This window comes from Phycomyces blakesleeanus (assembly GCF_001638985.1).
Source record: "Phycomyces blakesleeanus NRRL 1555(-) unplaced genomic scaffold PHYBLscaffold_20, whole genome shotgun sequence".
Lineage (NCBI taxonomy): Eukaryota > Fungi > Mucoromycota > Mucoromycetes > Mucorales > Phycomycetaceae > Phycomyces > Phycomyces blakesleeanus.
Genome location: NW_017265153.1, coordinates 296,590 through 316,610, shown reverse-complemented (window position 1 = coordinate 316,610; position 20,021 = coordinate 296,590). Strand labels below are relative to the sequence as shown.

The window sequence follows — 20,021 nt, the reverse complement described above, 5'->3', positions numbered from 1 at the left end:
AAGCCGGTCGACGAACAGATGATTCTCAACCAGCGTTTGGGAAAGGGTGGGCCGATGCCCAAGTCAGCTTCGTCGCGTGGTGGCAAAAAGAAGAGAGGTGGATTCAGTGCCGGGACTTCTAGACCAACACCCAAGCCATTTTCCTCAAAGTACAAGCCCTACACGCCAGCACCACCATCAAATGTTCCATCCACCACACGTCGCCCTCCTCCTGGATCCCAGAATACAGCCTGGGGATCAGGCACGTTGGCGGACACCCCGTTCTGGGAAAAGGCAGCGACTCCTGCTGCTCCTGCTCCACCTGTTGCTCCCGCTGCATCTGCAGCACGACCCGGCTATGGCCAGAGCTCTTCGACATCCAGGTACGCACCACAGCATGCTGCTCCTGCCGCTCCTGCCGTCCCCGCCCCCGCCTTCCAGCAAGGTGCCGCCGCATCAAAGTACGCACCAACCTTCCAGCAAGGTGCCGCTGCATCAAAGTACGCACCAAAGACCGTTTCGGAGCCGGCTGCTGCTCCTGTTTTCCAAGAGCCAGCCTACCACCATCCTCCCCCTACTTCTTCTCCTCCTCCTCCAGCCCAAGCATCGACCTCTACTTCAGCCTACAACCCACTATTCAGTCAAGGTGCCGCTGCTTCAAAGTACGCTCCCAAGCCTGCCGCCCCTCCTGCTCCTGTTGCTCCTGTTGCCCCAGCTCCTTTAGAATACGCACCAGAGCCAGTAGAAGAGGCACCTTTGTTCTCGTTCAACATCGAACTTGCTCCTGGCGTTTACGCCAACCTTCCTGTGTACCCAACTGCTGATTATCTCACCCTTGTTGACGCGTTCGAGAAGCGACACCACCTCCAGATCAACGATGATGCCAAGCAGGCATTTGCCAGCAAGATTGGAGAGCTGGTAGAAGAGCAGTTGAGAGTTCGTGGCCTACAGTAGACTTTTTTTTTTAAGTTTTTTATTATTATTACAATTACTATTATTTATTTAAAGACTTACATTCACATTCCCATTTGCATCAAAGACACGTACACTTTCAAAATATATATATATATAAATAAACACAGACCTTATGATCCAATACTTCTCTTTAGAAGCTCCTTTAAAGACAATATATAAATGTCTATGCATCGTATCTTCTATGTGAATAAGTACACCCCACCTACCCACCCACAGATACATATTAAATAAGGTTAGTGGTGATATTTATTCATTTGTTTGTTTATTTGAATTTAAGAAAAATGAAAGAAAGACAAAGAAGAAGGCTTTCTTGATTTAATGGATTCTGCATTAGATTAAATATAAAAAAAAATCTATATATTTCTTCAAGGACAAGTCAGGTCACAACCATTCATTAATAAAAGCAAGAAGATGGTATAAGGAATATACTAGCCTTCCTTGAATATCACATGCCCTTACCTCATATCACCCTTCCTTAAACCAAATAAATGAATATAAATACTATTTATCAGATTTGATATATGAATTTCTATTGATTATATCAAATATTTTAATCACAATAAAAATATATAAAAAAAATGGCAAAAATCTCATGCTTCCTCTCTTTATCTCTTTATCTCTTCCTCTCTTTCTTGCTTTACTAGAAATCATCTTATAGGAACCCCTTTTAACCTTTCCCAGTATCCTCTTTGTGTGTATGTGTGTGCACTTTAAGAGGTTTCTTTCTTTCTTTCTTTCTTTCTTTTTTTGTACTCCAGCTCAATTCTCATCTTCCGACCCATCCATCAGTCGCCGCGTTGAAAAATGTGACAGTCGGATTTGTTTAGTCGAGTTTAGCGACGCGTAAGAACGCGTTCTTTTATATATTAATTTTTTGTATTTTTTTTTTGTTTTAATATTTTCTTGGTTATTGGTTATTGGTTATTGGGGTTTTATTTTATTCTATTATTTATTTATTTATATTATATTTTTTTTTAGGTTCAAGGTATATAAGCTCAACTTTCAATACGCGTTCTTATTCTTCTATTCTTTTTTCTTTCTATTTCACCTGTAGTTCAACTTCTTTCAAAAACACACGAAAGACAACCAAACCCTTCTCTTTACATATTTTGTACATAGACACATACATACATATACACACACATACATACATATACATACACAAAGATATCTACATATATATTAGACTTTACAGATAATATGTTTGTTTACAAAAGAGGTAAGTTAAAGAAGTCTATTAGAAGGAAAGAAAGCAAGCAAGCAAACACAAAGGTGTACAAGTGTCTGTATATTAATTTGATACGTATCATAGATGGTCGCCGTGAGAATGTCGCCTTTGACAAGGTAAGAATTATGCTCATTTATCTTTTTGTCTCTGTGTGTGTGTGTGTGTGTGTGTGTGTGTCCAGAATGTATTACTAATCGAAATCTCATTGTAAAGATTACTGCCAGAATTAACAAGTTGTGCTATGGTTTGGACATGAACTACATTGATCCCACTTCAATTGCCCAAAAGGTATAACGAAAATGTTTTTTTTTTTTTTTTGGAATTGCAGTTGGACATTTCAACAAGCAACTGTGTGTAGTGTGATGTGTAATGTGTAGATATACTAGGAACTTATATATTTTATTGTTCGTATGATTCAAATAGGTTATCTCGGGTGTCTATCAGGGTGTTACAACTGTCGAATTGGATAATTTGGCTGCAGAGACAGCAGCCTACATGACCACCGCTCACCCCGACTACGCCATACTCGCTGCCCGTATTGCGATCTCTAACCTCCACAAAGAGACCAAAAAGGTGTTCTCACAGGTTATTGAGGATCTTCATAAATACATCAACCCCAAGACCGACAAGCACTCGCCCATGATTTCGGACTATACTTACAATGTTGTGGCCAAGAATGCCGAAAGACTCAACTCTGCAATCATTTATGACCGTGATTTCGGATACAACTTCTTTGGCTTCAAAACCCTCGAGCGTTCTTACCTTCTCAAGATCAACGGAAAGGTCGCAGAGCGTCCCCAACATCTGATCATGCGTGTCTCGGTCGGAATTCACGGTGATGACATTGACTCGGTAATCGAGACCTACAACCTCATGTCCGAAAAATTCTTTACGCACGCCAGTCCAACTTTGTTCAATGCAGGCACACCTCGTCCTCAGATGTCATCCTGCTTCTTGCTGACAATGAAGGAAGACTCTATTGAAGGTATCTATGCAACCTTGAAGATCTGCGCCCAGATTTCCAAGACTGCTGGTGGCATTGGCATGAGCATTCACAACATCCGTGCTACTGGATCATACATTGCCGGAACCAATGGCTACTCTAACGGTATCTTGCCCATGTTGCGTGTGTTCAACAATACTGCTCGCTATGTGGATCAGGGAGGAAACAAGCGTCCGGGTGCATTTGCCATGTACCTCGAGCCCTGGCACCCTGACATTTTCACATTCTTGGATTTGCGCAAGAACTTTGGCAAGGATGAGATCCGTGCCCGTGATCTGTTTTATGCTCTGTGGATCCCAGACATGTTCATGCGTCGTGTTGAAGAGAATGGCGAATGGTCTTTGTTCTGCCCAAGTGAGGCTCCCGGACTTGCGGATGTATGGGGAGATGAGTTTGATGCACTCTACCTCCAGTATGAGCGTGAGGGCCGTGCTCGCCAGACAATCAAGGCTCAGAAGTTGTGGTATGCCATTCTAGAGGCCCAGACCGAGACCGGTAATCCCTTTATGCTTTACAAGGATGCCTGCAACCGCAAATCCAACCAGCAGAATTTGGGTACCATCAAATCAAGCAACTTGTGTACCGAAATTGTCCAGTACTCTAGCCCTGATGAGGTCGCTGTGTGCAACTTGGCCAGTCTTGCCCTTCCCACATATGTTGTCAACCGCGAGTACTTTGATTTCAAGAAGCTCCATGCTGTCACAAAGGTGGTCACTAAGAACCTGAACAAGATTATTGATGTCAACTACTATCCTGTACCTGAAGCCGAGCTGTCCAACATGCGCCATCGTCCTATTGGCTTGGGTGTCCAGGGTCTGGCTGATGCGTTTATGCTCATGCGTTATCCCTTTGATTCCCCCGAGGCCAAGGAGCTCAACATTCAGATCTTTGAGACCATTTATCACGCCGCACTTGAGGCATCCATGGAAATTGCTGCGACCTTGGGCCCTTACGAGACCTACGCTGGCTCTCCTGTGTCCAAGGGTAAATTGCAGTTTGACATGTGGGGCGTCACACCTACCAACTTGTGGGATTGGACGAGCCTAAAGGCCAAGATCGCAAAGCATGGTGTTCGCAACTCCCTGCTGGTTGCTCCCATGCCCACAGCATCCACTTCACAAATTCTCGGCTTCAACGAATGTTTCGAGCCCTACACTTCTAACCTCTACACACGCCGTGTTCTGGCTGGTGAGTTCCAGATCGTCAACCCTTGGTTGCTCAAGGACTTGGTTGAGATGGGTCTCTGGAACGACAATGTCAAGAACCAGATCATGTCAGACAGTGGTTCTATCCAGAACATCGCAATTATCCCTCCTCACATCAAGGCTCTTTACAAGACCGTGTGGGAGATTGCACAGCGTACTATCATTGATATGGCCGCTGATCGTGGTGCTTACATTGACCAGAGCCAGAGTTTGAATATCTTTATTGGCGAGGCCAACTTTGGCAAGCTGACAAGTATGCACTTTTATGGCTGGAAAAAGGGATTGAAGACCGGAATGTACTACCTCCGTACTCGCCCTGCTGTCGATGCAATCAAATTCACTGTCGATCAACTTTCTCTCAAGGAGTACCGAGACAAGACCAGCAAAGAGAATGAAGCTGATATGGTTTGTTCGATCGATAACAAAGATGCCTGTGTTAGTTGCAGTGGATAATAATTTCACCATCCAGCAAACAAAACAAAAACAAAAAATAGCATCCGATTCATATAAAATAATAATAATAATAATTTGTATGTATAGAAAAATGCCTTCATCTTTACTAGTAGTAGTAGTAGTTTATTTTTCTTCTTTATAACGCATTTCACACCAAACCTTTTTTTTTTTTTTTTTACTTTTGTCTTTCTTATCTCCCTCCTCTTCCTCCCCCTTTTTCTACCCTTTTTTTTTCTACATATCTTTCCAACTATACATTTTACCTATCTACCTAACCTAACCTATCTATCTATCTATCTATCACTCACTCACTCACTCACTCACTCACTTACTCAATCAATCAAGCAATTCAAGCAATCCAAGCAATTTCAAATAAAAAATCATTCATTCTGTTATAATTTTTTTTTATTTTTTTATATTAAATGTCACAATCTTATAAAGGAGTTGAATGATACCAAATGTGTGATCCACACAAATATTTCAAGAAGTCAGTCAGTCAGTCAATCTGTCAAAGACCAATTATATATATATTATATATAGGCTTTGTAACAAAGTAGTATTAACAAATGCTCTCTTACACAACCACACAGTAGTCTCTTCAAATAATCCCTCCCTTCTGCCTTTTCCCCCCTCTATTTTTCTATTTTATTTTATTTTTCTCCTTTATTTATTTTTTGAGGGGGTTTTTGTTCTTTGATCTACACATCTTCTTTTGTATTCCAAGTGGCAAACCATGTTTCAATCCATACAATTTGTCACACAATTGAATGATTTAATGAAAAAAGAAAAGAAAAAGAAAAGAAAGTACAAGACACCAAGTATACATATATACGTATATATGTATTTGAAAGTATTGTTGAAATCATAGTAAAAAAAAAACAAGATTTAATATAAACTGGTGATAAAGAAGAGGGATAAGTTGCACAGGCTACATTACATTTTGATGTCAAACTTCATGTGTAATATTTGAAATGTAATTCTTTTTTTTTCTCTATTTTAAAATACAAAATATACACATATGAATATCTACATATACAGAATACACATGGTAGGGGGTTTTTTTTTAAAAAAAAATATTCAACTGAAAATTTGCTGTGTATTTTATTTTATTTCATTTAATATTATGTTATATTATATATATATATATATATCTTATTTTATTTTATTTTATTTTTTATTTTATTTTATTTTATTTTATTTTCTCACTGGTTTCTTTTCTCGTCTGATAATGGGCTCTACTGTAGCGGTTGTACTAAGAGGAGGCATGGTTCTACGTCTTTCTACTTTGATGGGGTCTTTGGCAACTGATGTGGGCGGCGGAACGGTTGACTTTGGTCGCATTTGGGAACCACTTCGGCTAAGCTTCCGTGGGCCTGTGGCGGCGGCTAGCAACGCGGCCTTGCGCTTTTCTTCCTCGTGTAACACTTGCTGATTCTTTGCATGTTCAGCTCTGGCTCGGACCGTAGCAGTCTGGCGTGGACGGTATCCAGACGATGATCGAAGAAGAGGTGGGGGAGTATTTGCAGCTGCAATGGCAGCAGCGGCAGCAGCAGAGGCGGCAGCGGCAGCAGCAGAGGCAGCGGCGGTTTCTATTTTGATGTGTGCGGGTATGGCTGCAATTGGTTTCACCACAGCAGCCGATGGACTGGGTCTAACGACCAACACAGAGTTGCGTTTTGCGGTCGAGGGTTTTGCTGGAGTGGGTTTTGTGGGGGATAGTTTTGGAGTGGTGTTTCTGGGTGGGGCTGTTGAGTCTTGTTTGGGTAATGATGGTGTGTGGTTGCGAACGTGAGTATGAGTGTGATGAATGGGTGCTGGCGCAGGTGCAGGTGCTGTTGCTAGTCTGGTGCTGGATGGTCTGGTAGATGTGGGACGAGTGGTGGTTGGTGGAGAATGAGGTGGAGAAGGGGTAGTTGTTTTGGTCGTACGTGTTCCGGTGGTTGCGGCTTTTGTTTGTTTGGTATGTTTGCTATTTACTGTGAGGGTGCTACCGGCAATTGATAGCTTTGTGGTGATGATAGGGTCTGGTTTCTCTACTACCTTTGGGATTTCTACAGGGGGAGAGACGGGCTTCAAGGGCACTACAGTGATTGGAGATTCAGAGAGGGGCGCTGTTGAATAAACAGAATTCATTGGTATCAGTTACTTAAACTCATAATATTTTTTTGTTTTGTTTTGTCTTTTGGTTTCTTGAAGATGGATAAGGGTAATTATAACATATTCCTTACATGAATTGCGTTTGAGTGCCTTTTGAGCAGCAATGAATTGTTGAACAGAGCTTTTTGGCTCAGTTGACTTCTTTTGCTCTGATGGTTTTTTATTTGGTGGAACGTATTCTTCCAAATAAGATCGCAAGTTTGGAATTGGTTTACTGTCAAGACTATTTATTTATTTATTTATTTATTTATTTTTTGGTTGGTTAGTTAGTTAGTTAGTTAGTTGATTTAGGTTGGTGTGATTCTTGAATGATTGTGTTTGCTATAATGATGTACCTTGTTGTTCTAAAGCCTTTATTCCTTTCACGTGGAGGCTGTTCCCCTAGATAATCGACAATTCCTTTCGTTGGTCAGTCAACAACACAATCTACCAAACACGGCCTTCCTTCACTCACAGGGAATCCAAGCTGCCACTTTAGGAAGGGGCGAAGACTCGATTATAACCTCGTGTGCTGTTTCTTTTACTTTTTATGTTTTTTTTAGTATTAAAAAATAATAATAATAGGAAAATAAAATAAGAAATTGAGTTGGCCATGTGTACACAGCAATAGATTTATATATAAATAAAATAAAGCTTACTAGTGTTTTCTTTTGGTGGCCGTGCAGGTGGCTCGAACTCTTGATGACCCCACCAATCAGGGAATGTGTAGGGCATGTTTGCTTTACGATCCGGAATGACGTCTTTTTCTTCGGTAGTTACGCTGTCTTCAGTAATGGTGTCTTCGGTGTCATGGTGAAGAGAGTCTTCTTTGTCGTCATTGATATTCGGACGTATAGACTATACATATTCTGGATTAATCAGCAGTTGTTTAAAGTAAACATATAAGAAAAGGGCGTGCCTGTGAATGTGTACCTTTTCTTCCTTGTCCATGAGTTCTTGTGACATTGTTGCGATGCGTTGGCGATCATTTGAATAGAGGACTGCAAAGCAGATGAGTTCTCGGAGAAGATGGAAGGTGTCTGTTGGAGGGTGTTTGTTGAGGAAGGTGTGTACATATGGTGGTAACGTGGTTAGGAATGACTCCATGACTTGGGTATAATATTTGCCCAAAGTTGGACTATGTGGATATATAAAAGAAGAAAAGAAGAGAGAGAGAAAAAAATAGATAAAGAAATGAAATATAGGTAAAGAAGCAAAAGAAGAAGAAGTATCAAAGGTCGAGAAATAAGGGATCGAGAAACGAGAAATAAAATATAAAAAAAATAGATTGAAAGTGAATTTAGAATTAGAATTAGAATTAAAATTAAAATAATTATTATTATTATTATCATTTTGTGCCCTTGTTTTTTTTTGTGCTTCATGCTTCATGCTTGTGCTTCTTTATGTTCTTGATATAGTTGGTGTAGTTGGTGTACTTGCCCTTTGACACTCCCAACCCTTGTTTTCTCCCCCCCTCCTTTATTTTATGTGTTTATACTTACATATGTATGCGCGTATTTATCTATCTATCTATGCTATTTAAACCACTGTAGCCTACACAAACTTGGTTTTTCTTTCTACTTTTTTTTTTGTTTTATTTTCCCTCTTTTTTAAAATATCGAACTCAGTCCGGAATAGCACCAAACTTATCTCTACCAAAACGGAAAAGTGCCTCCGATACAAGTGTCTTGATGTCAACTATTTATGATATTAAAATACTTTTAAATGGCTATGTTCCTTTGATTTATATATCTACAAGAAGTATGATGCTATGATCTCTATAGCAACCTCTGGTCAAAAGTTAATTGGTTGTTTGATTAGTATTTAGTATTTAGTTCTTTTTTTTTTATGTAAGCAAGATAAATACATATATATATATATATATCGGAAAAGATATTTGTACTTTCCGTTGAGTGTAGCATGAGTACTATATGTATGTATTGGTGTCGCTGTTTCATCATAAATTTGTATCCAAAGGTCATATTATACTTTTATCTATTCATTCTGGTTCATGATGGTCAGATATGTGGTGATTGGTCATGGTATAAATATACAACCTTGTTGCTGTTTGGTGACCATAATGTAAATTTATTTATTTCAAGGACAGAGCTCTATATATATTGTCAGTGCTTAATAAAACTTGATCCTATTGTGTGTATAAGCGGGTGCGTATCAACAAGCTGCGTAACATCATTCTTTATATATATAGCGCCCAGAACAAATGTTTCGCCCATTATAACATCTGCTATAAATGACAAAAAAGATATATCATAAATTCAAATCCATTTCTTAATTAGCACTAAGCTTATCGAAATATACTACTCGAAAGAATAAAAATTCAAGGCATATATTAATAATATATATATATATATATATAAAGGACAACTGTATTATCGAATCTGCCTAAAGCTCTTTCAAGTAATGCTAATCGATCAGGAATATTCAACTAACGATTATCAATAATTAACCCATATGTTCTCTATATGGTTTTTGGTCAAGGCTATTCCGAGACTACTGCAAAAATAACCCAAATCTTGCTATATATGTATTCAGTTTGGCTGAAACGCTCGCAGTATTATCTCCAGCAACTTCAAGATCAAGGATCTTTCCTCTAGTCTCATCTGAAAATACGCTTGGAATTATTTTAGTTTTGTTAATTGGGGTCTCTAAGATGTTGGGAAATATAAAGTATAAGTAGTAAGGCAATCTCTTGTTGGAAATCGATCCCAAGGATGGTCGTCGTTTTACATAAAGAGAATTTTTTTTTTGTTTTTTTTTTCTTGGACAAATACGAATTGCATTGTAGGCAGCCGATTTTTTTGCCATCTAAGCTTTTGATATGGTGCGATAGTAGACAACGGCTTTAAAGAAGCCATCCAAGGTACTTATTAGAGACATTGTATCCTTCTTTACCTTGGGTGTAATTACCATGGCAAGTTCAGTGAGAGCATATATGCTTTAATAGGGGATGTGCCAATGTCTAAAAGGTGATTATTGTTCCAAGGGTTGGAAACAAAAAACACCAGTCATATTTCTGGTAACATCTTCCAGGCTTGGCGAACACTCCCAACCGGTAGAAGTCTAGGATTGCTGGTATCTCTCATAAACTCGTCTCTTCGTATTCAGACCATCATCCCACATCTGTGCCATTCTTAGGGACAGTATTCGTACATATTTTCATCTTTTTCATCTTTTTTTCGTAGGCAAGGAGTGATTGGGTGAGAGGATGCACTATGGAGCAACCCAACTCACATTCTCCGATTTTCCCTGCATACAAATCTTTCATGAAAAGCAAAAGGGATTCTACCGCAAAGACAACGTTTTTCTTTGGGCCATCTTTCTTTTCTTTTTTCTTTTTCATGGCAAGTTTCCGGCTTTGTTGTCATGGTATGATTTAAGAATGTCCTTTTAATCAACATGAACAAGTTAAGACCCAGGATGCTAAGCAATGGCAAGGATAAAATGCTCATATCAATAACAGAGGACAAAAAAAAGCTCTTAAAAAGTATTATGAATCAATTCAACTAAGAGTATTTACAAAAAGTCATTGAAGCATCGGGTCAACATCCATATTATTTTAAAAAGCTATCAAATATAAAGAAAGATCATCATAAATCTTGATAGCAATGTACCAATGTACCAATGTTTGAATTCTATACAATCCAAGATGAATTATCATCAAAAGGCAGGGCGTTGAAATTATGTTGCTCCATTCGTCTTTAGTGGTGGCATAATAGTCGTAACATGAACATGCAAAGCAAAGTAAAGTAGATTCCTTTTTTTTTTTGCAAGTTCTTAGGTTACTGTTTCCAGCCTTTGGCCTGTATGCGTGCCAAAATTCGCAAATTCCTTGCAAAAAGGATATAGCTTCTCGAGCGTTGAGATGGTATATGAGCACTATGAACAAAAAAGCGATGTCTCTGTGGTGGAAAGATTCTCTGACAGAAGCTCTCCACCGCCAAGTTTTTCTTTCACCGTACCTCTTGGTTTTCAAACCAATCTTAACTGTTCTCTCTGGCGCTCTGAGGTGGACTGTCTCCAACACTTTAGCTTCTGATATCCTAGAAAGAAAATCAGGTATGAAATATTGTTTAGAGCAATTGCGTTCGTCTTGGTCTGCTTCTGAGGCCATCCATTCTATTCAATTGCACCCGTCTCTATTCTTCAGAGTATGTCAGCCTTTACCACCGCTCATGAGATCTGGTGTGCTCATTGGACTGCTGTTTCTGACAAAATATTTCTTCCATATTGATATTGTCGTGGTTAAAGTTTTGACTACAATCAGATAAGCACATTATAACTCTTAGGGGAGGGGGGGGGATTCTATTTCTTTTATCTTGTACCTTTCCTCTTTTTCCGTTTGATCCCTGTATTTCAAAGACCGCGCCGTGTATACACTGATGAGTTTATATACTACAAAATACAGGAAGTCACACTTTCCTGAACCTGAAAGAATTCGGCAGGTCCAGCACAAACTCGGTGTGGACAGACTAAAAATTCGAAAAAAAAGTTCAAAAAAAGGACAAAACGAGCTCATCTTGAACTTGGCCAATCAGACTAATTTATTACTGACCTTCCCTTATTCTTTTTTTTTTTGAACTTTTTAGTCTGTCCACACCAAATTATTGTATATTACACCTTGTTATATTTTTGTTCCTAAATTTGTACGTTCTTAGCCAATCAAAGGTATAAAAAAAAATCTATTCCGAATTTTCCATTTGTCTACCGCTCATATTGTTTCTTAAGAAAAAAGAAAGACTGACTGCCCACTTTTTGTGGGGAAATAAAAAAAAAACACTCTTTTTTAGGCAATATAAAGATATTTATTTCAGCGTGTGTATATATATATAGATGTTTTTTTATGTACACCTCCCTTCATCCCAACAAGTTCTTTTGACCAGCTCAAGAGTTGTAAAGAAGGATGAAAGGAGTATATAGAAAAAAAAAAGGAAGGTGCAAATAGAAAATAGAGAAAATGATAGTAAAGTAATATACAAATAATAATAAATAAAAAATATTTTTGTTCTTTCTTTGTTTTATAAAATATGAAATATGTATGTATATATGTATGTATGTATATATATAAGAAACAGGCTCTTTGGTCTACAAAGTTGAGTATTCTATATATAAAAGAATGTGGCGGTAAACGAGGTCATTTGTGTGTGTGTGTGTGTAAATGGTGAGTGTAGTGAATGTGTAAGCGGGGTGTTTGTTTTGCTTGTTTGTTTAGATTGCAGGTCCAGTGGAGGAAGGAATCACCGTCCAAACTTCGGGCAATGGATCTCCTTTGTCAGACAATCGACAGAGCAAAGATTTACTTGAGTGGTATACGACTCCATCGTGCCTGACTAGTAATATCGGCAGTTCCAATTGTCGATAGCCAGCTCCCATGTCTGGGTCTGGGGTCAATAGATCGTGATTTGCAACCAAAAGGTCTTGAGTTGGTGGCAGGTGGACAATAAGGTTGCTTGTATTGGGTAACTCAAAGGAGTCTGATCGGACATCCAGTTGGAGCGGACCATCAGTCCCCAGCCAGATAGCGAGCAGTCTTCCGGTTGTTGCCTGTCGTAAATGGCGGCCCGTTATGTTTAGCCGATGTGTCCTAGGGTCGTATTTAACTGCAGACAGGATTGGAAAAGGAGTCAGATTGCGAGGTGACAAGGGCACCAAAGGCGACAGGGGAGGCGAAGGCTGTCCGGCTGTGGTTGTCTGTTGAGATCCATCGGAATAGGTGTACTGGAATTTTGATATCCCAACAATTGTCCAACACAAGTAATCGTCGACTTCTTCACATTGGGTATCAAACGACCCAGACCCGGGGTCAGAGTTGGTCAATCTAGAAGGTGCAAAATCAAGCCATGTGTTGGCGTGATTGTCATGGTCTAGTGTTGTTGTATTTGAATTGTTTGTTGTTGCTGTTGTTGCTGTTGTTGTTGTTGTTGTTGTTGTAGTGGTGGGAGTGGAATTAGTAGTATTGGTATTTGTAGTGGTAGAATTATGGTGGTTATTTGCAGATTTTTCATGGAGAGTACCAGCCGCACTGAGATAGAGAGGGGTAGGAGAGGAAGCTAATTGGAGGGCGATCTTCTGCATCTGACTGAGTGGCCCGTAAGCACAGGCCGCAATTCTTCCCCGGTCTACTTTACGAATGATGACTGGGGGAGATATGATACCTGTTTGGGTATCTGTAAGGATGATTTCTGTACCATATGTAACAGGCATGGCGTGGTTTTGGGATGGTTGGTGGCTACGAATGGCCGTGCCATTAGAGTGAGCTGGTCCAGTGGTTCTTCCCGACTTACTAGGTGATGGAGGTTGTGTTGGTTGTCGCAAAATGGTAATCGTGAACGGAGACCAAGATGAGTTCTTGGCGCACAGTCGATTGTTATCTGAAGTCATATATTTTGTTCTCACTGTTTGAGAATTAATGCGGTTAAACAGCGAGACTGGCGCATTTGCCAGGATACAGGTTGATACATTGCGTGCCTTTGCAGTCTTTTTTGAAGGCTTTGAAATGATTGAAATCGGACTCGATAAAAAAGTAGCGAATGGTTGGGGTGATGAAGAGGAAGAGGAAGAGGATGCTGATGCTGATGATGCTGATGGGGATGAAGATAAAGGTAAAGATGACTTGGTTGTACTTTCAGCATTTGTTGTTACTGTTGTTGAGGTGTCGTTTTCGGTTTCGTTTTGGTTGGCCAGACTGACTCGAAGACAAAATTGTTTAGCTTTTGCGGTACCGGTAACATGGAGGTATTTGAAGCTGCCCGAAAGATTCTCGTCGAGCATTGCATGCTGTTCGAGGGGTTTGTCTCCATTTTCACATACGACTGCAAGTGAGACCTGGGGTTTGTTGTGTTGGCCAATGTGGCTCGAAGAGTTGATATTTACGACAGGTGGAGGGCACAAGAATCGTTTTTCAGAGCCGTATGATTTTTGGGCAACTGAGGCATGTAGACAGGTAATGGTTGTAGTGGGTGGAGGTAGACGGCGGATTTTTGTTGATGGTGGAACGCAGGGTTGAGAAAGAGGTCTTTTGACGGGCTGTCGTGGTGCTGGGGTCTCTCCATTTGAATCTAGTAAAGATTCGATGGACATTGTTTGGTGAGAGGTGTATTGATGGCTGGCGGGTTGTGTTCTGAGCGGGTGAGGGCTGGGTAGATGCATGGCTGTATTGAGGTGAGAGTCAATAGGTGAGATACCAATGAATTGGATCTTTCTACTCGACCCAAACACCTGTCCAGAGATGACGTGCGAGTGTTCCATGTATAAAGACCAAAATAAAGAGGAGTAAGATATAATAAGAAAACAGGGGAGATTATGGAGTGTAAGAAGTATAGAGAAGAGCAAGAAAGAGGATAGATGGAAATGAACCTTTTGGCTTTCTATTATTATTATTATTATTTTATTTTATTTTCTCCTTTTTAAAATTAGGATTTATTTTTATTTATTTATATTATATTTGATGTGTATATAATTATAATATATTTGCAGGTCAGAAATAGGAATATTGATAAGATGCTCAAAGATCTTATCACATGCACCATTCCAAGCTTCAAAAGAATACAAAGAAGAAAGATGTTCCCAGGATTTCAACGTATCACTTTTTCTCACTCTATATTTGAAGCATCAATATATTAGGATCCATGAACAGTACACAAATTTTACAGGCATCTTCTTTTTCTGTTGTTGTTGTTGTTGTTGTATACATATATATATACACACACAGAATCTATATACAAAGAGATCGTCGTTTGCCATAAGAGGCTTTTTTCTCGATCGATTCCTTTTTCTAATATAAAGAACAAAGGTTAAAAATAACAAAAGAAAAAAAAATAGTAACAACAGTCTGGTAAAAATATGCTAAAGTATATCTATCTGATAATGTCCGGTCCGCACATATATATATATATATATATATATATATATACATATTACTTGAAAATGTAGTTCTCCTGTAAAGCATCAAAGCAAAATAACTAGAACAAATAATGGTACTAAATTCTCCAAGCAAAAAAAAAGAACACCCCAGAAAATACACTATCTATCTATCTATCTATCTATACAGCTTTTTGTATATATATATATGTTGCTTATATTTCAACCCAAGAAGATGTAGCACGCAATATACCAATATTTCAAAATACGAAAGATTCACCCTACTAAGAAACGACACTAAACTGACGACAGATTTCCTTTTTAAGTATCATTAACCACTTCTATTATCTACCGGACAGTATAATAACAGTCACACTTACCGGGGTGGTCAATGTAATCTTGAGAACTGTGAGAAAAAAAAAGAGTCGACCTGTGGATAACCCAAATATACCCGTTTGACAGCACATGTGATGTGCACCTCATTTACCCCATTTGGTACCTCTTTCCTGAGTCTGATCACGCTCTGCTTCTACAGAACCTGATGCCTTCCCTTTTAAGCTGCGTGAGAAATGATATTGAGAAGCAATATAAATATGTATCTATTTATTTAAAAGATAGGTAAACGTTTTAACCGAATACACATACATACATAAACATATATATTTATATACGATAAAAATAATGTAAGCTATAATTTCAAAATGTTTCAATTATTTTACCATTTCAATTCAATTAATAATAAAAATAAAAATAATAAAAAAAAATGGGGACATCTCATATCAGATTGCTTCTTGATATTGCTAGTATTAAAATATTCTCATATATATGGTATCTTTCCATAGTTCTACTGGTGTGCCAACATTTGTAGTGCCAATTCTTGTAAAGGTCGGCATAATGAGGAGTGTCAGCTGGTAACTATTGACCCCACCCACATTGAATTAAAATAAATACATTATTATCAAATACATACATAGAAAACACAAGCAAAAAACCTTATAAAGCCCTCCGATCCTCCTTCTTCTTCTTCTTCTTCTTCTCTTTGGGGGGTCATTTTCTTACTTACTTTAATAATTAAATCGTATAGACTTGCATGCCACCGCTGGTCTTTTTGAAGATCATCAAGATATATCTGGATTGTCTTGACTTGATCTTCTCTGTTCAACATACTTGTTCCGGCCGAAAGGGGTGTCGGTCTCCAGTGCCACAGTTGCATCAGGGCAGACATTGGGTCCCAGTCAAGACAAGTTGTGACACTGGCTAGTTTGATTTTGCTTTCAATAGCAGCCCACATATTACAGTGGTCCACCCAGACCCGCACTTGATCTTCAGATCCGCAATCGAACAGATAGGCAACATTGTTGGCCAATTGGAGGACAAACGTATTTCGACGATTGCTTTCTTGGGCCATCGAATGTCCAAGAAAGAGTTCAGTCTTGAAATGACTCTCCTTTAAAGGTTAAGATGTACATATACATATAGTAGATACGTGTGAATGAGTGTTGGTGCCTTGCAAAAATAAAAAATAAAAGTAAAAAGGGAAGCATGATACTCCCTCTCCTCCCCAACCCAATATATACTATAAACTTACCGATTCATTTTGTGTTGGTACTGTCAGTAAAGGCACTTTTGATCCCACAGATTCTCTGGAATGGAAAAGAACTAGTTGACCATGTTCAAGAACTGCCCAGCAGCTCTTCCAGCTTTCCTGCTCTTCCGCTTTCTTACGAGGTGCGAGCTGTTGAAAGGATAAGGTACCTTTGTGATAAGGTCCTTTTTTGTCGCAACATGTGTCTATTCGCCTCAACTTGGTCCATGAAGAAGACCGACGCGGACCAGCTGATGGTGATGGTGATGGTGTTGACGATAATAATGATACACTTCCTTTTCTTATTTGACTCTAGAATATGCATATATACAAATTGGCTTTTAGATCAATGTCTTTAAATTATTTCTTTTTACAAACTTTAATTTATTCTTTAAAGGATATATTACATACTCTTCTGACACTGGGCGGTGTGGATGTAGGCTGGACCAATGGAAGAGCTTTTATGGATACGGCAGGTACTACAGTCACTGCAGGGACCACCACATTTGATGTCTGTGCTTCTTTAATAACCGTAGTCGAATTATCATTCGTGAAATAAGCACCTCCGTGCTCTGCTATACGATAAATCGACTGATTGAAGAGTATCAGATTATAATTTATGATTATTGTTGTTGTTATTATTAATTAGTATTATTAAATGGCGTGCTTTTTATTATTATTATAGTTTCTCTTTTTTCATTTATTTGGTTAGAAACATGACTTTTTGTCCTATCTGTTTTAACTTACCGTGAGATGATCTTGGACCTTTGATTTCCACTCAGCTGTACTTTCAGGTACACAGCTTTTGATACGCTCTATGGCGTGCCCACAGAAATCGATTATACTGGTCATCTTGGTCTGACCATCGGAGCCTTCCGCCAAACACAAGAAAGACCGCATGATTTCGTACACATCATCTATAATACAGAGCATAATATTATTATACTTTTTTGTCAAGGTAACCCTGTCTTGGGAATGTCGTGCTTTCTCTCTCTCTCTCTCTCTCTCTGTGTGTGTGTGTGTATGCATTTCCCTCCCTCATTATTTCTCACCTTCTCACCCATTTTCTCACCCACTTTTTACCATTCTCTGACTATCTCTTTCTTTCTTTCTCTCATTCATTTATTTATCTATTCTTATTCTTAATTATCATTACCTGCACTACCATAGACTTTTGTATTATTCTCAGACCAATAACGATACGCAAACTTTTCTAGCACTCGATTTACTTCTTTATTTCCTATATTATCACACAAAGACCTTTATATGAATTATAACCACGTTTTTCTTCTTATTTTAAATCTATTGTCGAGTTGCACTCTAAATACTCTAAAGTCTGTCTGTAGTACATCTCAAATAATTTTTTTTTAAAAAAAATAATCTTAACATTCATTCATTCACTTACTGGAGAGCTTCTTCAAGACTCAGACCTTTGATTTCCAATGTATTTGCATCCACAATAGGTTTTATTCTATTAAAAAAAATACACACACACACGCCCATCACCAAAACAAGATTTAATACGATTACTGTGTATATAATATATACAGACAAACCAAAGAAAGAAAGAAAAAACAAAAAACAAAAAAACTTACTTTTTATTTTCTGTCTCTGCGTCTGTGTCTGCGTCTACTTCTGCGTCTGCATCTGTGTCTGCGTCCACTTCTGCGTCTGCATCTGTGTCAGTCCAGTTGTGACCAAATCCAATGGGTACGGAACGGGTGTGTTCATTGCCGTTTTGAACGGGGTTGTGTCGGACAGCAATAAGGTGGTCAAAGAGCTGAGAGGCCCGCCACAACTCCGTGTGAGTTGAGAATACATTGGACCAGTCAACATTCCACAACGACGCACGGTGCCAATCTTCAAGAATCATTGCCTTGCCATTATCATCATCGTCATCCTCATTACCATTGCTGTCGCTGCTATTGATGCTGCTGCTAAGATTTCCAAAACATTCAGAACACCCAAGTGTTGATTGATTTGAGTCATTCCAGATCGATTGTGGCGACAACTCGGTTGGTTGCTCTTGTCGTTGAATAGAATCTTTCCCGGGATCAGATGATTGTCGATGATGACCTCTGGTGATGCGTAGTGCTTCCTCTGCCTGCATTTGTCGGGGAGTGGATGTCGGGGATTTAACGTCGAGGGGGACGAGAGCGGCGTGTAGGTTTGTCTGGAGAACAAGAGAAGAGGAAGAGTCTGTTGCCATTGAAGAGGTACTTTCAATCGAGAGAGTAGAGTAGTGTGCAGAAGATTCATAAATTGGATTTGTAAATGCTCGTTTATGAAGACATTCGGAAATATCCTTGGTGCTTGCCTTGTGAAAAGTAATGATGACAATAATAAGAAAAGCATATTTTTTTTTATTATTATTATTGTTATATTGTAAACCGTAATAATCATAATAATAATAATAATAATAGTAATAATAATAAGAGGAAATAGACAAAAGGAAAATAATATAATTATAATTATCATATATTTGTGCGATGGCATGTGTGTGATAATTGGCACGTTCCGTTCCAGGTCTTACAATGTTGATGAAATTGGGATAACTTACGTTGGACATTAGTTTTACGGATTTCCATTGGTGTCTTTTGTTTCTCTCGGTGGGTGTTGAACGGGATCGTTGTGGATCTAATGCACTGACTCTGTCTGTGCGCCTAACCTCTGCTTGATTAGGGCAATTTTTTGATTGATTTTCAGTCGAGAAATGTTCGCGTGGAAGACATGAAATACGAAATGAAACCATTTTAGCCTATGATATATATATAGAGAGAGGAAATAAAATAGAGTAAAATAGATTCTACACGATTTAACACACTCTACACAAAAAATTAAAAAAAATAGGACAAATCCAAGTAATCTTCTTGGTAAATGTGAGGGGAAAATCAAAGCCAAAAGATAAAAGGGGGAAAAAATAGGGAAAATAAGAATAAGAGCAGGAATAAGAAAAAGAAAGAGATGTGTGTGAGAAAGGGAAACATAATTGAAAAAAAAGGTTTATCTGGCATTCTGTATATCATGTATTTCACATGCTTTTTATTTTGGGGATAAAAAGGATCTTTTTGTATTATGCAATATCTTGGAACAAATCGCCCACCTCTTGGTCGCTCATCTCACCACTCGAAGAAGAACCAAAGTCGTCGTCAGATTCCTTTCTTAATTGATACCCATTATTATTATTATTATTATTATTACTATTACTATCAACCGCAATCTTCTTTGAGCTAGTGTCGTCGCCTTGAGCATTTTTGCGTTTCTTGTCGTTACCAGCCGGGGGTGGCACATAGGTCTTGGACCGATGGTTGGGCAACTTGGGCGGTATCTGAAAGCACAAACAAATACACACACACACACACACATATACATATGTATAAAAAAAAAGGATAAACTTATCCCACAGCCAATTTGGAATACAACATTTCTGCCCTTTTATTTATTTCTTCCAAGCTTACCCTAAAGAAGTATTGAGCATCCTTCATAGTGCATTTGCGTGCGCCTCGACCTGTCTGCGAATATTTCTTCCGTCTTTCCTGGTCGGGATCTTGTTCGGGTTGATAGTAGTACAAATCCTCC

General features: G+C 38.8%; 2 protein-coding genes across 2 annotated transcripts; one reads left to right on the top strand and one right to left on the bottom strand.

The window, feature by feature from the left end:
* Window positions 1–2,154: 2,154 nt before the first annotated feature.
* Window positions 2,155–4,843, top strand: PHYBLDRAFT_57847 (hypothetical protein; the record flags this gene model as incomplete). Its single annotated transcript, XM_018440258.1, has 4 exons — window positions 2,155–2,173; window positions 2,267–2,298; window positions 2,396–2,470; window positions 2,606–4,843. The coding sequence occupies 4 exons, from the start codon at window positions 2,155–2,157 to the stop codon at window positions 4,841–4,843; spliced, it is 2,364 nt and encodes a 787-aa protein (XP_018287865.1).
* A 5,713-nt stretch (window positions 4,844–10,556) lies between these two features.
* Window positions 10,557–11,274, bottom strand: PHYBLDRAFT_171843 (hypothetical protein; the record flags this gene model as incomplete). The annotated part of the gene is made up of 2 exons (XM_018436678.1): window positions 10,557–11,040; window positions 11,165–11,274. 2 exons carry the CDS (start codon window positions 11,272–11,274, stop codon window positions 10,557–10,559), a joined length of 594 nt encoding a protein of 197 aa, XP_018287864.1.
* Between the last annotated feature and the right edge of the window lie 8,747 nt (window positions 11,275–20,021).